General features: G+C 36.9%; 1 protein-coding gene across 8 annotated transcripts in view; it reads right to left on the reverse strand.

Annotated features, from left to right (window-relative positions):
- TMEM272 (transmembrane protein 272) overlaps nucleotides 1-20667 on the reverse strand; it is an 85132-nt gene that overhangs the window by 23196 nt on the left and 41269 nt on the right. For 6 of the 8 annotated variants that reach the window (XM_074217186.1, XM_074217188.1, XM_074217189.1 and 3 more), the window contains 3 exons: nucleotides 16381-16462; nucleotides 4674-4733; nucleotides 914-996 (listed from right to left, as the gene is read on the reverse strand). In XM_074217186.1, coding sequence (XP_074073287.1) covers nucleotides 914-996; nucleotides 4674-4733; nucleotides 16381-16462 — 225 coding nt within the window. Of the gene's footprint in view, nucleotides 1-913; nucleotides 997-4673; nucleotides 4734-8421; nucleotides 8523-16380; nucleotides 16463-19122; nucleotides 19719-20667 lie in introns of those variants that run through there. The other 2 variants (XM_074217184.1, XM_074217191.1) reach the window with 2 other exon arrangements.

Here is a 20667-nt window from a genome sequence, read left to right on the forward strand (position 1 = left end):
TATTGTCGCAAGTTTCTTGCAATTTTATATTTTTGCCATTGTCATTTTAAACTTTTATTTCTCTGGAAATAATTACCAGTTAAAAACCTTATCCTTTAAAAAAACCCCAAAACCAAGAAGATTCCTGTGCTGATTTCAGAGGAAACAGAAAAGAGCAAAACTGGAAGCTGAAAGGGGTAGGAACAGTGCTGACCAGTAGGGGAAACCAGAGAGCAAAATCTGAGACTGAAGAAAAGAAAGTCCTCAGAGGACCCTTAGGTTCTCAAAAACTAAATTCTCCATGATTGCTTTTTCTGCAGATGCAGATGCATAAAATAAGAAGTCAAAAAGAATTTAGGATTTAGCTGATAGCTTCAGCCTGGGAGATCAGTGCTGCTCCATGAGATAAAGTAGACCCAGCCAGAGCAAATTGTAAAATCTCTCATCCACAAAAATGAAGATTATTTTCCCTTAAGAAGAGGTAGGGGTGGGGGGAGGGAAGAGATGTATGTGGATGATAGGTACCTCTACTGACTGCCAGCATCCTCTCAAGATCTAATCAGCTCTTAGGGTCTCCAGTAGCTGTTGGACCAAGTGGGTGACAGCATCTGCAGTGCAGGGTAAAGGCAAGCAGGGATTTGGTTTAACCAAGCCCTGGGAGCAGATTCTCAACTCCTGCTGGAAAATCAATATCTCCACTCCATCCTGATATTCAGATCACAGTGGGGAGGGTTCATTATCTCGTGACTACCACTGCTGGTTTAACGCCATTTCTTCCCTAACCAAAGGCTTTCTAGTAGGAAAAACTGTTCACATTCCTCTGTGAGCATCAGACACTTAAAAGAGATTTTAGTGGGGAGGGAGGGGGGAGGGGTCTCCTCAGCTTAGGTTTTTTTTTCCCAAGCCAAAGTTTACATGTAAAAATATACATTACCTTCAGGCTGCCGATGATCCCGCCCACCAGCAAGTATAAGGGAATGAGTGGCTCAATGGGGCAGTCTTCCAAAAACTTCATTCCTAGATATGAGAAAAGATATAGAAAATGTGCAGGCATAGAAAGTAGCATCATAAAACAGAAATTCTTGTTATAAGATGAATTAGGGATGGATATACTGGTCAGCTGCCAGGCCAAGGTCACATTCTTTGCCATAAAAACCATCTATTTTATGAATAAGGACTGATTTATTGTTCTGGTGGGTTCCTAGGGCTAAACACAGCGGCAATGCCTGGTGAATAGTGTTTTATAAATGATTATTAATGGATTGTTGACTGATTTTTGTTTTTTGACACACCACTAATGGGAGAATAAAAGGGAATATGAATGATGAACATCTAATGTCCTATGAGTTGACAACATACCACCTATGTTGATAATGGTGCCAACATCTACTACAAAGGGACACCCAGGTTATGATATGGTAATTGAAAAGAACCCTGACTCTAGAGTCTGAGGTTCAAATCATGCTTCTGATGCTTACAATCTGGGTAATGATCCTGGGTAATGATCTTGGGTAATGATCTTCCCAGGGCCTCAGTTTTGTCCAAATTTCCTTCCACTTCTAGATCCTTGATTCCATGATCATAATTCATTCAGACCAAAACTCTAAATAGACCTAAGGCTTTCTTTGGGGTAACTTTTCTTGCCTTACCATTAAAAAAATTCCTTCAGTTTAATGCAAGGGATAGGGACTAGACCTTTCATATTATTGGTATAAGGTAGAGATGTCAAACAGGTAGAATCCATGTGACCCACACTATTCCCAGTACAATCCAAACCAGAATAAAATATAATTGGGAAAATGGTTAAAATAAATGAAAATACGATTAAAATATTGATTTTTTTTAAATCAATGTGAGACCCATAAGGATCAGTTCTACCACTGATATAGGTAATCCGAGGATGAGGAAATTATTCAATGCAAGTTGGTGCTTTTTTTCTACAACTAATAGTCTTAAATAATTATCTAGTTAAGTGGTTCATCCACAGTCACAAAGTCCCGTAGGTCAGAGTCGGATTTTGTGCCCACCTAGTTTTGAGTCCAGGTATTTATTTACAAGGCAGCTCATAAGACCTAATGACTGTGAGACTACCAACAGGACTCAAAAAGGAAAACTAGTGAAGGATTAAAGTCTATAGCTTGGGTAACTAATGTTTTGGCATTGCCATGACATTTCCTTTCTCATTTATGTCTTGGTAGTTGAGGAGACACAACAAACCAATATCCAGTGACAACACCGTGTTCTGCTGACTTTCACAAAGATGTCTAGGTGTGATGTATGCAAGGATTCATAACTCAAGTGTAAAAGCAGAGGTTCCCAGGGGGAAAACAAACCTGATTGCTTTAATTTCTAGAAATCTGTAATGGATTCCCCCCGGAAGAAGCTATTAAGGAAAACGATGCTGAAATGCAGTTTAAGTTTTTTTTTTAACAAAAAGCTAAATTCAAGTATCATAAAGATCCATGAAATCAACATAAACAGTTGTTTATGTCAATTTCACTGTATGAACTTCCTTCTTCAGCCTCAAAACTCAGCTGTGAGAAAACCATTGAGTGATGGCTCAGATGCCTGTTCATTTCTAATGAGTAAAGGCAAGGGGCGGCTAGGTGGTAGGGGCGGCTGCATAGAGCACCAGTCCTGGAGTCAGGAGTACCTGAGTTCAAATCCAACCTCAGACACTAAATAATTACCTAGATGTGTGACCTTGGGCAAGCCACTTAACCCCATTTGCCTTGCAAAAACCTAAAATAATAATAATAACAATAACAACAATAATAATAATGGAAAGGCAGACACAATTCACTGAAAATTCGGATCAGTTTTGGAGAGTTTGGGAGGTTCTAATAAATGTATATGAGTCTATGAGCCTCATTTACCTGGCAAAATTGGGGGTAATGATTTGATCCATGTAACTGAATTTTTTGCATTGCTGAGGATTCATCCTTTTCAAGAACTCAAGTTGTTGCCATCATCATTATAATTGTTATTTCATTTTGGATTAAACCTTTCTAGAATGTATTATGTGTTTCTGGCCAACAAGAATTCTCTGTATCAGGATTGATGAAGATGATGCAGCAGCATCATGATTAGAGCCATTAATTATCATGCTATATTGTAAAGAAGAAACAAACTCAGGGGCTGGTGAGGCAAGGCCTATTTGCTCCTAAACTAAATGGCCCCAGAATTACCAGGATTATGTTCTTCTAGGTTAGTGTCTGCTTCATTTTCTTCTCTCTCCTCCTTTATATCCCATCACCTATTCCTCTTTTTGCCTGACAGAATACCTGCTTTTAATACCTCCCCTTCACATACACTTTTAAAAATAGATTTTTATTGATCTTTTGTTTTAATGTTGCCAAGATTTCTCCCTGCAATTTCTCTCCCCACTCCCATTAATCCCTTATAAAAAAATTTTTTTTAAGAGAAAGAAAAAGAGAAAGAGTAAAAAAACTCAGGAGAGTCAAATATTAATCACTGAAAAAATATCTGCCATTTTAAGAAATGTTCACACTTGTGAACCCACTTCCTCTGTAAAGGAATAAACAGAGACTCTATACACTTTTACATATTCCTTCTAATCTGCTGTAGTCAAAAAATGAAAATGATTACGCTCAGTGTTAAATTTGTATGTAAAATAAGAGTACATAGCCTCTGAGAGAAAACTTAAGGGTTTTTTTTTACTGTTAATAAAATTTTAGTAGATATGTACATCTATTTTTCTAGATTTTGGGGTTTTTTTTTTTGCAAGGCAATGGAGTTAAGTGACTTGCCCAAGGTCACACAGGTTATTGAGTACATGAGGCTGGATTGAACTCAGGTCCTCCTGACTCCAGGGCTGGTACTCTATCCACTGCACCACTTAGTTACCCCGTGTGATTCTATTTTTGTTTATTTTTACCCTTTGTTTTAACTTTGGGGGAGGCCTATTTTCTTGTTGGTTTCAGCGATGTTCTAGATCAGGCCTTCCCAACAATAATCAGTTCCTGAACCCCTTGTCTTTTCTAAGCCTTCCTCTTCTTCCTATTCAATGTGAAAGGAAACAAATTCTAGATTTATATATATAAATATGTGAACAAATAGATTAAGGCAATATAAATGGAATCAAAGACTTATGAATATATTTTATAAGAATGGGATATGGAAGTCTAGTCTTTTGGGGGGGCAAGGCAATGGGGTTAAGGGACTTGACCAAGGTCACACAGCTAGGTAATTATTAAGTGTCTGATGTCATATTTGAACTCAGGTACTCCTGACTCCAGGGTTAATGCCCTATCCATTGAGTCACCTAGCTGCCCCCCGGAAATCTAGTCTTAAAAATGACCCTTCAGCTTCTCTAACAAGCTTCTCATACCCAACAGGGATATGGTTAGGAATTCCTGTTCTAGACAATTGAGTTTGTTAAGTAAATAGTTTCTGGATCAGCTTATTCACTCATTCAAAAACATTTACTGAGTGACTTATGTATTGGAGTATCAGCAGACTACATTTTTTTCCTATACAGATCAAATTTCTCCATGAAGACATAGATACTTGGAAAGAACCTTTGAGGCTAACTCTCTGTTCCCCTTACCATCCTAGTTTATTTATTTATTTTTATTTTTTTTACCATCCCAGTTTTAAGTTTAGAGGATGAAGGTATCTCAGGCTGCTGGATAAACATTCCACTTTCCAAGAAATTCAGTTAGTGGGCTTACCTGTGAAAGCCATGGACAAAGGCAGTGCCAGAAAAGCTAGGAGGGCAAAAATGAAGCAAGCTGTTGGAAGAAAAAACACAATAGGTTATTGAGTCAATCATGCAACCACTCCATTCTGTTTAAACCTGCCTATCTTTCTTTCAATGCATTATAATGACTTTTGTTATTGTTGTTCAGTAGTTTTTCACTGGTGTCTGACTCTTTATGACCCCATTTGGATTTTTCTTAGCAGAGACATTGGAAGAGTTTGCCATTTCTTTCCACTAGCTCATTTACATATAAGGAAACTGAGACAAACAAGGTTAAGTGACTTGTCCAGGGTCATACAACTAATAAGTATTTGAGGCCAAATTTGAGCTCAGGAAGTTCAATCTTCTTGACTCTAAGCCCAGTTCTCTATCCACAGTGCTACCTAAATAGGACACTTCTAGAAAGACAAAAAAAAAACCCTTTGTATTTCGAGGTAGATCAATAATATGTTCAAATGATTAACCCAGACTGTAAGTAATATCCAGAAGCAACAGAGGGAAAAGGTGGCTTCTTTCTCAAAGAATATCATTCAGGTTGTCAGTACAAACACTAGTATGGAAATTCAGCCTAGTTATAGCATGAAATCCTATCTATCCATGCCAGTTCCTTACCTCCATATTCTTTCATGCTCATTTGACATAAAAGAGACTTTATAAGGGAGGATAAGTGAGTTGGAAGGATGACCCCCAAATCACCAGGTCTAGTCCAGCTTTCTCCCTTCGCACAGATATGACATGATCATGGCAGGACTACCTCCCATCTTATCTATCACTTCCATCCCAAATATTCATTACATCATGGGCCTAGGACCAAGGAATTGGAGTAGTGAGAGAACTGGCCTTGTGTAGCTTGTTTCAAGCTTTCCCAAGTCTCCAGTGGACTCAAGGAATTACAGAATTTTTTTGTTTTTTGTTTTTATTTTAATTTTTAGTTGCATCAATATGGTAAAATAGAGTAATGGAATTACTAAGACCCAGAAAGTGTTAAGTAACTTCCTCTAGGTTACACCAGTAATAAACAGAGGCAGGATTTGGACCCAGGTCCTCTGACTACAAACCTAGCATTTTTTTTCGATTTTATCACAGGACTTTCCAAATATAAAGTACCTTGACCTCCAGGCTAGAAAGTTTGGGCTTTGCTAGATAATGGGAATCCTCTGAGGATTTCTGACAATGGAGAAATAAAGTGATCAGTGCTACATTTTAGGAAGATTCACTGGAGTATAGAACCATAGGATTTAGCATTGGAAAGACCCTTAGAAATTATATAGTTCAGTCTCCTCATTGTCTAAGTATCAAACAACAGCAATTATCATGATGGGCCTAGAGGATAGCGTGCCAGACCTGGAGTCAGGAAGACTCATCTTCCTGAGTTCAAATTTGGCCTCAGACACTTACTAGCTGTGCGACCCTGAAAAATCACTTAATTCTGTTTGCCTCAGTTTCCCCATCTGTAAAATGAGTTGAAGAAGGAAATGTCAAACCACTCCAGTATCTCTACCAAGAAATACTAGAGATCATGAAGAGTTGGTCTAAACAGCAACAAAAACATTTATATATTGCTTACTCTGTGTCAGGCCCTATACTGAATACTTTATAATTATTATCTTATTTGAGAGAATGTTCATCCTCACAAAACCTTTAGGAGGTCATTTTTATCCTTATTTTACAGTTTGAGGCAAAAAGAGGCTAAATGATTTGCTCAGAGACTAGCTAGCAAATGCCTGAGATGGATTTGAACTCAGGTCTTCTTTACTCGAGAGTCAATGTTCTAGCCACTGTACTCTAGTAAAAATAGTACAAGTTATATAAATAATTATGTGGGACACAGCAAGATGAAGTAAAGTCCCCAGGCTTGCACAAATAAAGGCAGAATTTGGCTTCAAATCCAGCTCTTCAGGCAGGCATGTAAAGGATGAATTCAATGGGAGAAAGTCTGGAATCAAGAGAAGTTAGAAGGTTACTGGCTGAAGTCCAGATGAAAAGCAATGGGATATCAGTGGGAAGAGAAAGAAGGGAATGGGTTTGAGACATATACAAGTCTTGGGAACCAATTGGCTATAGGAGGTTGAGACACAGTAAAATACCAAAGAACAAAAAGCTCTTTTTTATTCTTTGAGAGCATCTCTGTCAGTGCTCACCAGTCACCAATGATTGGTGATATCAAATTCATAAAGAACTTTGGAGATCATTTGTTTCTAGATAAGAGGACTGGAGTCCAAAGTGGTTAGTTGTCCAAGTTCATTCTGTGGTTTTAAGATGGGGTAACTGGAAGAATAGCTTTGCTATTATCAGAGATAGGGAAGACAAGAGAAAATTGGTTTTTGAGCAGAAGAGTTGGGAAAATTCCTGGGAAAGAGTTTACTTCATACCATTTTGAGATTGGGATGCCAAGGTGCCATATTGTACTCACAGATTCTGAAGCTTCTTAGGATTTTGTCGCCTATCTTATTCACTCTTTTTTTTGTTTGTTTTAGCAAGGCAAGGGGGGGGCGGTAATTAAGTGACTTGCCCACGGTCACACAGCTAGGTGATTATTAAGTGTCTGAGGTGGGACTTGGACTCAGATCCTCCTGACTCCAGGGCCAGTGCTCTATCCACTGTGCCACCTAGCTACCCCTTACTCTTTTTGACTGTTCAAAGATATGATTTCCTTGGCTGCTCAGTACAACTAGGTGCTTTATTCTCCTACCTTACAGGTTTATTGCAAATGCTATTGGATGCCTTGAGACAGTTTCAGGTAAAATGTAGGTTCTGCTGCTCTTTGTCATTCATAGCTCTCCCCATCTATCCAGACTTATGGAAAGGTTTCTCAGGACCCTTACTGACAACTTCAAAATGCATCTCTCCCTTACCTGAACATGTGGTTATGACTGTATGCATTTATCAAATTTAATTGAGATATCCCAAGAGGCTAGAGCACACATCACACAGAAACCTTTATCAATATTTCATTGCTTTTCAGATATTAAAGAAATCCTCCAGGGATTTGAAAAGCCTATGGAGTGCAGCTGTTCATGCTTAGTAGGAGAATGATAGAGATGGGGGCCCTGAACTGCTATCACAAGAACCATAACACTGCTTCAATCTGCATTGACAGTCACTGAAAGATTGGGTGGTCTGAGCATCAAGCTGGACCTTAACTTTAGACCTGTGGCTGGCTTCCATAAATGGCTGCCAGCTTTCCTTCCAGCTTCTTTTCTCATTGAATTTCCCACTTAAAGAGGTTTTTTTATAGTTTAAAGATTTAAAGAGATTTTTGACACTGTTCAAAATAACAAAAATCTCAGCATCTTTAGAGAAATAAGGGTTAGAGAGTAATAGGAATATTCAACAGTTTCAAATACACCCCCCCCCTCCTTTTTTTTGGAGACAATTCTGTTAAGTCACTTTCGGAGGGTCAGATAGTAAATGTCTAAGACTGGATTTGAACTCAGGAGGACCTGAGTCCCTGACTCCAGGGTTAGTTGTCTATCCACTGCATCACCTTGTTGCCTCTGGAGATGTTTTTTCTTAAGAAAATCAATTTGTCCAATGAATGAAGGCTACATTGGAGTGAGGAGACTGGCCAGTAGTCTATTGTAATAGTCCAGATGTGAGATGATAAGAGCCTGCACCAGTACCAAAGGAGAGAAGGGGATATATACAAAAGATATTGCAACATTACTTAACCACTGATTGGCTATGGTGGGTAGTGAAAGGATGAGGAAACAAGGTACCTAGGCTTTGATCCTGGAGGATGGGAGGAGGGTTGAGTCATCCCTCTATGGAGATGTAGGCAGTCAATCCATCAATAAACATTTCTTATGGATTCATTAAACTGCAACAGGTGCCAGGGACACAAAGATGAAAGTGAGTTAATCCTTGCCCTCTAGTCAAACACTTTCATTTTATAGATAAAAAAACAAAGGCTCAGAGAGGTGACCTAACAAGAATAATACCTAGCATTTTTGTAGCAATTTAAGCTTTCAAGGAACTTTACTGTTATTTTGTTTGAGTTTCACAAGAACTCTGGGAATGGTGCTATTGTTATTTGAAAAATTTAACAGAAAAATAAACAAAAATAAAAACTGAAAAATAGCTGTGAGAATTTAAGACTAAAATATTTGTTTTTTTCTAAATGAGATCATTTAAAATTATACTTATTTCTCAGTACTACATAGCACTTTAATTTTTTTTTAGGTTTTTGCAAGGCAAATGGGGTTAAGTGGCTTGCCCAAGGCCACACAGCTAGGTAATTAGTAAGTGTCTGAAACCAGATTTGAACCCAGGTACTCCTGACTCCAAGGCTGGTGCTTTATCCACTATGCCACCTAGCTGCCCGCACTTTAATTTTTTTTAAAAAAATCATATGCACTCAAAAGTTCAGGAAGCACCCCAAAACCAGGCACAGGCTGGAAAAGTAAGTAAACAGAGAAAAAAGAGGAACACCATTAAGAAATTCTTTGTCTATGATCCCAAGAAGGATCAAAATACTCAATCTGAAGATGAGGAAGTACAAGCTCCTGTATCTAAAGACTCCAAGAAAAATGGAAGTTGGGCTCAGGCTATGATAGAGCTCAAAAAAGATTTTGAAAACCAAGTAAGGGAGATATAAGAAAAATTGGGAAAAGAAATGAGAGAGATGCAGGAAAAACATGAAAAAGAAGTCAGCAGCTTAGTCAAAGAGATTCAAAAAAATGCTGAAGAAAATAACATGTTAAAAACCAGCTTAGGTCAAATGGATAAAACAGTTCAAAAAGTTATTGAGGAGAAGAATGCTTTAAAAAAAAGAAGAATTGGCCAGATGGAAAAGGAGATAAGAAAGCTTTCTGAGGAAACCAAATCCTTCAGATGTAGAATGGAACTAAAGGAAGCTGATGACTTTACAAGAATGAAAAATTATAAGAAAATGTGAAAAATCTCATTAAAAAAACTGATCTGGAAAACATATTCAGGAAAGATAATTTAAAAATTATTGGGATACCTGAAAGTTATGATCAAGAAAAGAGCCTTGACCTCATTTTTAGAAAACCAGGAAAATTGCCCTGATATTCTAGAAGCAGAGGGCAAAATAGAAACTGAGGGAATCCACCAATCTCCCCCAGAAAGAGATCCAAAAAAACAACCCCCAGGAATGTTATAGCCAAGTTCCAGAACTCCCAAGTCAAAGAGAAAATATTACAAGCAGCCAGAAGGACACAATTCAGATATCATAGAGCTATAGTCATGATCACACAGGACTTGGCAGCAGCAACAATAAAGGTTCGTAGGGCTTGGAATATAATATTCTGGAAGGCAAAAGAACTTGGAATGCAACCGAGAATCAACTACCAACCAGCAAAACTGAACATCCTCTTCAAGGGTAAAAGATGGATTTTCAATGAAACAGGGGAATTTCAAATGTTCCTGTTGAAATGACCAAAACCGAACAGAAAATTTCACTTTCAAGTACAGGACTCAGGTGAAGCATAGAGAGTGGAGGAGAAGGGTAAAATATGAGGGACTAATGATGATGAACTGCATGTATTCCTGCATAGAAAAATGATATTGATAATACTCATATGACACTTCTCATTTAATAGAAATTTAATAGAAAGAACTTTTATAGATGAAGCACAGGAGAGAGCTGAATTTGAAGATATATATTGTAAAAATGGAGTCAATGGCTAAAAGGGTAATACACTGGGAGTAGGAGAAAGGAGAGGTGAAAAAGGCTAAGATATTTTGTATAAAAGATATATTTTTTAATACAATGAGTTTTTGCAATGATATGGAAGGGGGAAGATGAGGGGGAATGAGGGAACCTTCACTCTCATTGGAAATGGCTCAGAGAGGAAACAGCATACACACTCAATAGGGTTTAGACATCTAGAGTAAAAAGGAGAGAAGGGGGGAAGGGGGAAGAAGGGGGGATGTGGGTGATAGAGGAGAGGGTAGATCATAGGAGAGAACAGTCAGATGTAACACATTTTTTTTTTTTTACTTCTTGCAAGGGACTAGGATTGGGTGGCCCTAGGGCTGGTGATCAGTCTGCTGTACCACTCAGCTACCCTACAGCACATTTTAGAAGGAGGAACAGAGTGAAAGGAGAGAGAAAATATAATATATGGTAGTGGGGAGGAATGAATGGAGGGAATTACAATCAGCGACAGCAACTGTGGAAAAATATGGGAATAACTTCTGTGATGGACTTATGATAAAGAATGTAATCCACCCAAAACAGAGTTGATGGTATCAGAACACAGACTGAAACACATTTTTTCTCTTTCTTTTACTTTATTTTTTTATGAGGGTTTACATTTTTTTGGGGGGGGTATTATATTTACTCTTAAACAAGAATATTTTAGTAATGTATAAAAAAAGACATCACTTGTACAAAAATATTCATAGCAGCTCTGTTCGTGGTGGCAGAGAATTGGAAATTAAGTAAATGTCCTTCAATTGGGGAATGGCTTAGCAAACTGTGGTATATGTATGTGATGGAACACTATTGTTCTATTAGAAACCATGAGGGATTGGAATTCAGGGAAACCCAGAAAGATTTGCATGGACTGATGCTGAACGAAAGGAGCAGAGCCAGAGGCACATTGTGCACCCTAGCAGCAATATGGGGGTGATGACCAACCTTGATGGACTTGCTCATTCCATAAGTTCAACAATCAGACACAATACTTTATTTTTTCTTCCTTAAGGATATGATTTCTCCCTCATCACATTCACCTTAGATCAATGGAAACAATGTAAAGACTAACAGAGTTCCTTCTGTGGGGGTGGGGTGGGGTGGGGGGAGGGAAGCAAGATTAGGGGGAAAATTGTAAAAAATTAAAAAAAAATAGGATATCCCTTAGTTCTGAAGAAAAAAATAATAAGACCATATATTAGGGCCTAAAGAAATTGCAAATAAATGTAAAAGCAGGAATTCTATCTGTAACCCTTATAGATCATAACTACCATAGTAGCCAATTCAGGAATCACAACTAACTATCTCTATAATTAGTGGTTGTGGGACCCTCACACCTTGGGATACCAATGGAGACATTTATTTTAGAACAAAGAAATAGTAGAAGAGAACTGAGAGTAGGTGAGTGGGGGGGGATTGTAGAAAGGATTGTAGAAAGATGGGAAAACAAGAAGAGTTGTTGTGAGAATAGATAACAGCAATTGAGCAGAAGAGGGTGGATGGATGAAAGACAACCAAATAACTCCATTAGGATCCACCTCCTCCCCCCACCCTTCCCTCATGGCTTTCTATAACCCCATTTTTACAAATGTCTACTGTGTGGAAATTGTTCAAATGTGTCTAAACTACTCAGAATTGGTAATCAACTGCCTTTCATCAAAGGATGAAAGGCAGAAAAGAATGGATGAAGGATGGAAAAGACTCTAGAGAAGAGGGCAAAAGTAGGGCTTCATTAGGACTAGCTAGAAATTTTATCTTGATTTATAGAGCAAATTAAGAATTATTGTCAAGTTTTGAGCAAGAGAGTGATATGGAAAAGCCAAGCTAGATAGATATTGATGACTGCACATCATTAATCATTAATATGTGTTTCATTCTCAAAGAAGACCATGACATCAGGGAGGTGATAACATGACATGCACATGAACTGAATTTGGGGTGGGGGGACTGTGCTAAGTCACCAGCCTCACTTTCTCCCCCAGATCCATCTGGGTCCAGTGGCCAGACATGCATCAGGATGACTGGAGATGTCCTGGATGAGAGGCAATCAGGATTAAGTAACTTTCCCAAGGTCACACAGCCAGTAAATATCTGAGTCTGGATTCAAATTCCTATTTTCCTGACTCCAAGATTCTAACCACTGTGCCACCTAGCTTCTCGAGTCATTAATAGAGCAATAGGATCATCTTTTCCCCTTCCATTGACTCATAAGGGAAAAAGTCCCATCTTTAAGCCAGGCAAGATTATCACAACTCAGTGGAGTTTATCAAGGTAAAACAATCACAGTTATTGACTCTGTTTTCTTAGGGTAATACATAGGAAAACTTTGCTCTGATATTCTGATATTCTTAGTTTTTACATTTAATGGACAATTCATAATTTCAATTAGATGCTGTCAATACATGCTGACAAGTTATTGTCTTAATTTGACTTTGGAAGAGGTCTGTACATTAAAGCTTTATTTTTTTTAAAGGAGAGATAGAGATGGCTACATATAAAATTCACTGAAATGGAAATAATGCTTGAGTCTTTATTAAAAGAAAAAGTGATCTTGAAAAATAAAACCAGAAGAATAATTGAACTATCTTGAAATCCAATAGTAGAGAAAAATCAAATTCTTTTGAATTTTAAAAAGTTAAAATATTCTTCTGATCAATTTTAGAAGTTTTTCTAGTCTTTTCTAAGAACAATGACCCTCAATAAATCTAAACTCTGAACCTTAGTATTTTAAACTCTTTAGGTTTCAAAGTCTGGAATAAAATGGAAATAATAATAGCAACTATTTTTTACAGGATTATTATTAGAACAAATGAGGTAAAGCATATAAAGAGATATGTAAATATAAGTTTCTCTTATTATTAGGTTGGGTGATTGCCTTTCCTAGATATCTCTCCATTTTATTTTTGATCTTTTTCCATTGGGTTTATGGCTTGGGAGTAGTCGTATGGTTCTTTTGATCTCTAGACAAGTTTTAATATGGCATTCTCTGGTTTGAAGTATATAATCCTGTTCAACTCCACCTATTTTTGTCTATTGCCACCCTTATCACCTCCTGCCTACACTTACAAGTATTGGTGGGTTTGTCTCTCTCTCTCTCTCTCTCTCTCTCTCTCTCTCTCTCTCTCTCTCTCCCTCCTCCATATTACTTCCAGGATCAAATATAAAATGCTTAGTCCATTTTACTTTTCTAGTGTTCTTACACCTTGCTTCTTGACATGTACTCTTCAATTCAGTAACACTGGCCTCTTGGATGTTTATGAGCAAAACACTCCAGCTCTTGGCTCTGGGTATTTTCTACAGCCTGGAGTCTTCTCCCTCTTCTTTTCCACCTACTGATCTTGACCCCCTTTAAGCCTCAACCAAATTCTCACATTCTATAGGAATCCTTCCTAGGCCCTCTTAATTCTAATACCTCCTTCAATTATTTCCTATTTATCCTGTATTTCTCTTGCTTTCTATATATTGTGTGCATTTTGTCTCCCGCATTAGATTGCAAGCTTCTTGAGGGCAGGGTCTGTCTTTTTTTTTTTGTATCCTTAGACCTTAGCACAATTGCTATCACATAGTAGATTCTTAATAAATGTTTATTGATTGATTCCTGTAACACATCTTACAATATCACCCCAAACAAATAACACATGTCACATATAGTGAATTTTCTAGCCTTCAAAATTTGTGAAAATATAAAAAAGAATTATTTCAGAGGCAACATGGCACTGTATAGAGAAGTCTGGATTTGAAAGTCAGAAAAACTAGACCTGAATCCTATCCCAAATTTTTATCCCATTCCTGATCTTATCCTAGAATTTGTCAGACTTAAATTATTCCCGCTGTCCTCTGCCTTTTCTCCTACTCAACTGCTGCTAAATGAAGCTGAAGAAAATCTCTAAGCCCATGCTGCCTGAGTCCACTACAGATTTATGTTATGCTCTCTCCAACTCTCATTACATCAAAGAGATCCTTCTACACTTCCACTTCCCTAATTCATTTACTTACTATCCTGCTCACCAAATCTTTTCAACCCTCATCAAACCACCCATGGATCCCCCTCCCCACTGCCTCAGGAAAAGCCACAGGAAAATAATTTAATCTTTCAGAGCCTCAGTTTCTTCATCTGTGGAATGAGAATAAAAATGTTTATTGGGTTTGTGAAGAAAACACTACAAATCATAAAGATCAGATAAGCCTGACAAGTGTTTCTTGTTGACTTCTTCTAGTCCAGGTTCTGTTTGGGTAATATATATTTTTTGATCCAGTCTTGGTAGTCCTATACAAAAGACTCTCTCTGCTTGATTGTTTAAAACTATCTTTACATATAGTTGAAAAAAATAAATAAATTTATTTAAAAAAGAAAGAAAAGGGGGCGGCTAGGTGGCGTAGTGGATAAAGCACCAGCCTTGGAGTCAGGAGTACCTGGGTTCAAATCTGTTCTCAGACACTTAATAATTACCTAGCTATGTGGCCTTGGGCAAGCCACTTAACCCCATTTGCCTTGCAAAAATCTAAAAAAAAAAAAAAGAAAAGAAAAGAAAAAGAAAAAAAAGAAAGAAAAAAGAGAATTACAAAAATGCAAAAATGAAGAAAAAGACTTGATTCAAGTTGGCAGTTTCTCTGTAACTGATCATCTCAGAGAGATTTCTGGGGTAAGGAGAAGTTAAGTAATAATAACAATAGTTAATGTGTATATAATCATTACTATGTACAACTGCTTCCTCTGATATATACTGTGTAACCTTAGGCAAATAAGTGGCAGAGTGGATAGCATCTGGCATTCAGAAGATCTAAGTTCAAATCCAGCCTCAGATACTTACTAGCTGTGTGACCCTGGGCAAGTCATTTTAGTTTCCTCATCTGCAAACCACTTCAGTATCTTTGCCAGGGAAACCTCAGAAAGATTCAAACATGACTGAAGAACAACAAAAGCAAAAAAGTAAATGCTAAGCACTTTACAATAATAATAACAATAATGATAATTTCCTTTGATTTTGATCCTTGCACATAGTAAATGCTTATTAAACACTTGTTCACTGACCTCTGAATGCTTGCTCTCCTAATAATAGCTAGCATTATAATATATTATTACATTTAATATAATTAATACATTGATTATATTAAATGCAATAATATAATAGCTAATAAAATACTTATTATGTACCAGCCAATGTGCTAAATGCTTTACAAATATTATTCCATTTGATCTTCAAAACAACATTGAGAGGTGGGTTTTATTATTATCCTCTTTTATAGATAAGAAAACTGAGGCAAATTGAGGTTAAGAGACTTGCACACAACTAGTAAGTGTCTGAGGTCAGATTTCAACCTAGGTATTCTTCCTTCCCAGGTTAAATCTAACATTATAGGAGACCATCTTTTAATAAATCAGTTTAGAGACAGAAGAAATCTTAGAGACTATCTAGGAAAACCTAATCATTTTACATATAAAGTAACTGAGGTTCAGAAAAAGTGATTTTCTGGATTTACTTTGAATGTAGCCCCGTGTCTCTGTCACTACCTTCCTGTGACAAGGAATCTCTCCCCCATCCCCACCCTCCCAGCATCAGGATGGGCACTCTTCCATCTGTCCTAGCAGAGTAAGGGTCCTTTAAGTGATGACTTCAAAGTCTAAGACCATACCAGTCACTCCAGGACAGGGATTTGTACTTAGGGTCTCTAAATTTGTCTTTAAAGGGTAGTTTTATAATTGTTTCAGTAAATCAGTTTCGTTTAATATTTTCTATATTTTATTTTATATTTTTAAAATATTTTAAAACATTATTTTGAAAATTATACCATTTTGTACCACTTTGAATAGTGGCCCTTTGTTCTTTTATATGGGGACATTATATACACCCTATTTGGGACAATCAAAAAAAAAATCTAATCTTTTAAAAAAAAAGGACTCTACACCATAAACAAGGTTAAGAACCTCTGATTTAGAATTTAGACCTTCAATGTCAATTCTAAACCCGTTTTTCTTTCCCAGAAAGTAAGAATGGTGCCAAGATTAGCAACTTACCATTACTTGCAATTTTAGATATGCATTGATGACAGGCCTTCTCTAAACCACCAGGCATTGTTAAGAGTTCCCTTAAGTGGACCTAAGGATTAAAAAAAATATATATTAAAATAACCAGAATAATATTTTATGTGAACTAATTAACTATTGGTATATATATGTATATATATATATATATTCATATCTAGCTAGCTATCCATACATGTCTATGTGTCCATACACACATATCTGAGAGTAGCAATGTGGGCTAATGAGTCCATTTTGACTTTGCCATTCACACTTATTGCTATTGTTCAGTTGTTTCAGTCATGTCCAACTCTTTGTAACCCCATTTGAGGTTTTCTAGGCTTAGGGAGTCATGGCGAATCAATTGAAATGACTAAACTACTTGGCAAAGATACTGTAGTGGTTCAACATTTTTCCTCCTCATTTTACAGATGAAGAAACTGAGACAAACAGGGTTGAGTGACTTACCCAGGGTCACACAGCTAGGAAATATCTGAGGTCACATTTGAACTCAGAAAGAGGAGTCATCTGGACACTAGGGTTGGTTCTATTACCTTCTAGCTGCCTGTACAACTTATACTGTCATTAAGAAGAACTATAATCAAGGTTGGGAATGGGATCCCAGACTGAGAACCAGATCTTGATCCCTGATTCATGGTGGACTTGTGTAACTCTGGGAAAATGGTCTAACTTCTCTTGATTCTCTCAATTTTTACATTGACTAACCAGGAGAAATATGAACTTTTCTTTTACCTCCTAGATATATTATATTATGCTGATCTTCATAGACTCTAGTCCCTTCTCTTCACCATCTTGATGGCATTGGTGCCAGAGGAATGTTCTCTTCCAGACGTACTCCAACCTATCAACTCTCTTCTTTTTTTTTTCACAATTGATATTTTATTTTTCAATTACATATTATGAACATTTTCCAGCATTCATCCACATGCACATGCATATTTATAAATTACATAATTTCCTTTCAGCCTCCCTTCCCAACCCCTCCCATCAATGGTGAGCATTGCACAAATACAGATTAGTTATTTACAGATTAGTCATTTTCTGTATGAGATAAGAAAGAAAAACATAAGAGAAATTTTTAAAAAGTGACATAGTATTCATTCGGATTCTGTAGGTTATCCTTTTTTTTGTTTTTGTTTTTCTTCCTCTGAATGTGGATAGCATTGTCCATAGTCAGTCTCCCAGTCTCTGTGATCTCCTGAGAGGAGCTTCTATCCAGGTTGATCAACTCACAATGTTGTTGTTAATGTTCTGCTCCCTTTCCTCAGCATCAGTTCCTGTAATACATTCCATGCTTCTCTGGAGTCTGATCATTTATGGTTTCTTATAGAACAATAATATTCCATGATATTCATGTACCATAACTTGTTCAGTCATTCCCCAGTTGATGGACATCCCCCTCAATTTTCAATTCTTTGCCACTACAAAAAGAGCTGCTATGAATATTTTGGAACATATGGGACTTTTCCCATTTTTTATGATTTCTTCTGGATACAGGCCTAGTATTGGAACTGCTGGGTCAAAGAATATGTTCAGTTTTATTGCTCTTTGGGCATAGTTCCATAGTTGCTCTACAAAAAGATTGGATCCATTCACAACTCCACCAGCGATTCATTAATGTCCTAATCCTCCTACAACCTCCTCTCCAACATTGTTTTCTCTTTTTGTCATCTTAATCAATGTGATAGGTGTGAGGTAGTGCCTCATAGTTGTTTTAATTTGCATTTCTCTAATCAGCAATGATTTGGAGCATTTTCTTAAATGATTTTATATATGTGTGTGTGTGTGTGTGTGTGTGTAGGCTTTAATTTCTTCATTTGAAAACTGCCTGTTCATATCCTTTGACCACTTCTTAATTGAGGGATGATTTGTAACCTTATAAATTTGATTCAATTCTCTATATATTTTAGGAATGACACCTTTATCAGAACTCCTAGCTGTGAAAATTGTTTCCCAGCTTTCTGTTTTCCTTCCTTCTTGGCAGCATTTGTTTTATTAGTGTAAAACCTTTTTAATTTAATATAGTCAAAATCATCCATTTTGCAATTTATAATGTACTCTAATTCTTGTTTTGTCATAAATTTCTCTACTTTCCATGGATCTGACAGATAGAGTATTTCTTGATCTGTTAATTAGTCCATGGTATATCAACTCTCTTCCTAAAGTTGGGCACTCAAACTAAACATAATACTAAGCAGAACTATTATCCCTTCATTCTTTTTTTATTATTATTTTTTTAATAAGTGTGTGCCTAAGGTCACACAGCTAGGAAATTATTAGGTGTCTGAGGCCATAGTTGAACTCAAGTCTTCCTGAATCTAGGGCTATTGCTTTATCCACTGTGCCACCTAGCTACCCCCTTGTCTCCTTATTCCTAAACTTTTGGCCTTCCTTAATTCAGTCTACTATCCAATTTTTTCATTATTTTAGAACAGTGATATTTCAAAGTATGATTAAGGAATCATGTTTCCTCATCTACTAGAGAAATTTTTAAAATACCTAAATTTGAGACTCAATAAAATAGATTTTCCTTAGGTCATGCTGGGTAGGACACAATTGGATAGAGAAACAAATGGGAGCAATTGGAGAAAAAAAGATGGAGTGTAATGATTGGAACCAATCTGTTCATCTCTGATTCACTCTACTGCTTTCTTGCCAACACAAAACAGGAATAACCTATCACCTTGTCACTGCAAATAGGATAAAGTCACTCACCGGTAAGAATTTCTTTCTCTGATCATTTACTCTGATAATCACATTCAAGAAATCCTGGTAGAAACTGCTGGCCTGGAGTGGGAGTGGCGATGGAGCCTGAGATGGGAGTGCCAGTGATAGTACATGGGGTCTTAACTTCCCCTCATCTAATGGCATCTGGATTTTTTATCTATTTCTGGAATATGAAAAGAATTGACTGTCTAGTTCTGTTTTCTTGGAAAGAACTCCATTCAATTCAATGAGTCAAATATAGGAGATTGATGAGCAAGTCATTTACTTAGCTGCCAAAATAAGATCAACTCCTCTATGCAATGAAAGACACAAATAAAAGGAGAACGATATAAAGGAAGGATTCAATATATCTTCAGATATTCCATTTATAAGAGGTGGTACAGTCTAGGAAATAGAAAGCTCGCTTGGAGTCAGAAAGATGTAAATAAATCATTTAACTTTTCAATGTCCCCAGACTAGTCTCTAAGACTTTAATTTAGTGAGGAGTTGCTGATATAGACTGAGAGAGGAATTTATATACCAGAAATTTCTCTACATTCATGAAGTCAGAAACCCAGATGAAAGAAGGATATTATAAGCCTGAGATTTAATTCAATTCAAAAAAATATTTTGGGGCGGCTAGGTGGTGCAGTGGATAAAGCACCGGCCCTGGAGTCAGGAGTACCTGGGTTCAAATCCGGTCTCAGACACTTAATAATTACTTAGCTGTGTGGCCTTGGGTAAGCCATTTTACCCCATTTGCCTAGCAAAAAAAAAAAAAACCTAAAAAAAGATATTTCTTTAAAACTTATTTTATATAAGAATTCTGAGGACAGTTAGCTTAAATTTGATAAACTTTACTTCAAAGAGTTTATTTTCTAGTAAGATAAATAAGGAAAATTCTATGGACAGTATGGTCCATGAGGGCACAAAGAGTTGGCGGACTGAGCATCTGAACAACTGAATAATAAGGGCAGATAAGATATGTGTGTGTGAATATATACATATATATATATATATATGCATTGAGACTAAAATAGGGGTAAAGAATAGTTTGTTATCTATGAGAGTTGAGGAAGGAAAGATTGTTACTAGCTGAGAAGATCAAGGAAGTCTTCAAGAAGGAGCTTGAAGAATGGGACAGAATGGGGAAGTATGCTTATGTATACAAAAGGGTTAATATTATTAATAATGATAATATATTATTATTATCATTGGGTTTTTTGCAAGGCAAATAGGGTTAAGTGGCTTGCCCAAGGCCACACAGCTAGGTAATTATTAAGTGTCTGAGACCGGATTTGAACCCAGGTACTCCTGACTCCAGGGCCGGTGCTTTATCCACTATGCCACCTAGCCGCTCCCATTCTCATCATTTTTAAAGCAATGACTTTGCTTGGTGGTTGAGCATAATTTTTAGAACTCTTGACCATTTATAACATAATTTGGTAAGGACCTAAGAGAAAAAAGAAAAACCATCTAAAAATTCTGTAAAAAGCTTGGATATCATAAAGCACAAGATGTTACTAGGAGTACCCCTTCATTCATCTCATTGCT

This window comes from Macrotis lagotis, chromosome 1 (genome assembly GCF_037893015.1).
Source record: "Macrotis lagotis isolate mMagLag1 chromosome 1, bilby.v1.9.chrom.fasta, whole genome shotgun sequence".
NCBI classification, from domain to species: Eukaryota; Metazoa; Chordata; class Mammalia; order Peramelemorphia; family Peramelidae; genus Macrotis; species Macrotis lagotis.